Source organism: Rhinopithecus bieti, unplaced genomic scaffold (genome assembly GCF_001698545.2).
Source record: "Rhinopithecus bieti isolate Rb0 unplaced genomic scaffold, ASM169854v2 scaffold_23826, whole genome shotgun sequence".
Lineage (NCBI taxonomy): Eukaryota > Metazoa > Chordata > Mammalia > Primates > Cercopithecidae > Rhinopithecus > Rhinopithecus bieti.
The window spans coordinates 1,348,231-1,350,188 of NW_016811267.1; the positions used below are offsets into that span (position 1 = coordinate 1,348,231).

General features: G+C 48.1%; 1 protein-coding gene across 1 annotated transcript in view; it reads right to left on the reverse strand.

Moving 5' to 3' along the window:
* The window catches only part of CALR3 (calreticulin 3), a 20,145-nt gene that overhangs the window by 4,418 nt on the left and 13,769 nt on the right, over positions 1-1,958 (reverse strand). Inside the window, exon 5 of the mRNA XM_017893680.1 lies at positions 378-563. Coding sequence (XP_017749169.1) covers positions 378-563 — 186 coding nt within the window. The remainder of the gene's footprint in view (positions 1-377; positions 564-1,958) is intronic.

A 1,958-nucleotide genomic window follows, 5' to 3' on the forward strand; every position in this document is an offset into this window, starting at 1 on the left:
TGAAACCCCGTCTCTACTAAAATACAAAATTAGCCGGGGTGGTGGTGGGTGCCTGTAATCCCAGCTACTCAGGAGGCTGAAGCAGAAGAATCACTTCAACCTGGGAGGCAGAGGTTGTCGTGAACCGAGATTGTGCCACTGCACTCCAGCCTGGGCAACAAGAGCGAAGCTCTGTCTCAAATAGACAAATAAATACTCCTTTACGCTACCTTCAGATGTGTAACGATGTGGCTGGTCTGCAGTGTGTGCTCTGGGGAGGCCATTTGGTGCTACAATATTGCCACTGTGGCTACCAGCCATGCAGCAATGGTCCAGTAACTGGGTACTTACAAACTATATTTGTGCACTTTCTAGAGCTGCCCAGGAAAAATTCACACCTGGGCTTTGCTGTCTTTAGTCTGTTCCCAATCCTTCGATTCTGCCGGGGATGTTTCCTTATTCAGTGATGTTAAGTTCCAGTCGTACTCTATGCTGCCAGATTCAATTGACTGACCATCAATTTTCACGTCATAAGAAAGATCTGGTCTTAAAATTAGAGTGTAGAGGTGTGTGAAGCCATCAACCTGCACATTTTAGGGGGAAAAGCATAAGAATTAAACCCTCAATTTCTTTTCTTTTCTTTTTTTTTTTGAGATGGAGTTTCACTCTGTTGCCCAGGTTGGAGTGCAGTGGTACAATCTCAGCTCATTACAACCTCCACCTCCTGAGTTCAAGCGATTCTACTGCCTCAGCCTCCTGAGTAGCTGGGATTACAGGCACCCACCACCATACCCCACTAATTTTTGTATTTTTAGTAGAGATGGTTTCACCATGTTAGCTAGGCTGGTCTCAAACTCCTGACCTCAGGTGATCCACCCGCCTCGGCCTCCCAAAGTGCTGGGATTACAGGTATGAGCCACCGCGCCCAACCAACCCTCGATGTTTTAATGCAAGTCTAAATATGCCGTTTATTTTTATTTGTTTATTTATTTTTTTGAGACAGGGTCTTGCTCTGTCACCCAGGCTGGAGTGCAGTGGCGCAATCATAGCTCACTACAGCCTTGACCTCCTGGGCTCAAGTGATCCTCCCACCTCAGCCTCCCAAGTAGCTGGGACCACAGGTTCCTGGCACTTTACCTGGCTAATTTTTGTATTCTTTGTAGCGACATGGTTTCGCCATGTTGCCCAGGCTGGTCTTGAACTCCTTGGCTCAAGCAATCCTCTTGCCTCAGCCTCCCAAAGTGCTGGGATTACAGGCATGAGCCTCTGTGCCCAGCCATTTCTCCAGAATGTTTTCTCCATCCTGAATATTTTATTCATTAATGAGGATGGATGTGGCTGAAATGTGACTGTACTATTGTAACCCTCATAGGGCAAATGATGACATGTCATAGCTCACAGAAAAAATGAGAGTGCCCTTCTGATGGGCTAAAAACTTCAGGAAACCAGTTAAAGGAGACAAGTATCTCCGATGGGCCCCCTACACTGGAAACCGGAAACAGGAGGTATGTTTACAAAGACCCATCCCTGGCTCAGTTAAGTATTTTACTATCAAAACTAATTTCGCGGCCGGGCGCGGTGGCTCAAGCCTGTAATCCCAGCACTTTGGGAGGCCGAGATGGGTGGATCATGAGGTCAGGAGATCGAGACCATCCTGGCTAACACGGTGAAACCCCCGTCTCTACTAAAAAATACAAAAACTAGCCGGGCGAGGTGGTGGGCGCCTGTAGTCCCAGCTACTCGGGAGGCTGAGGCAGGAGAATGGCGTAAACCTGGGAGGCGGAGCTTGCAGTGAGCTGAGATCCGGCCACTGCACTCCAGCCCGGGCGACAGAGCGAGACTCCGTCTCAAAAAAAAAAAACGGTTTAAACAATGAAATCCTGATTACTGGAGAGCTGTTTTGGGGTGGGGGACATGTCTAGTATACAGCAAGGAAAATTATGTTAACCAGGACACAGAAGACCCAGGCTCTCATCCCA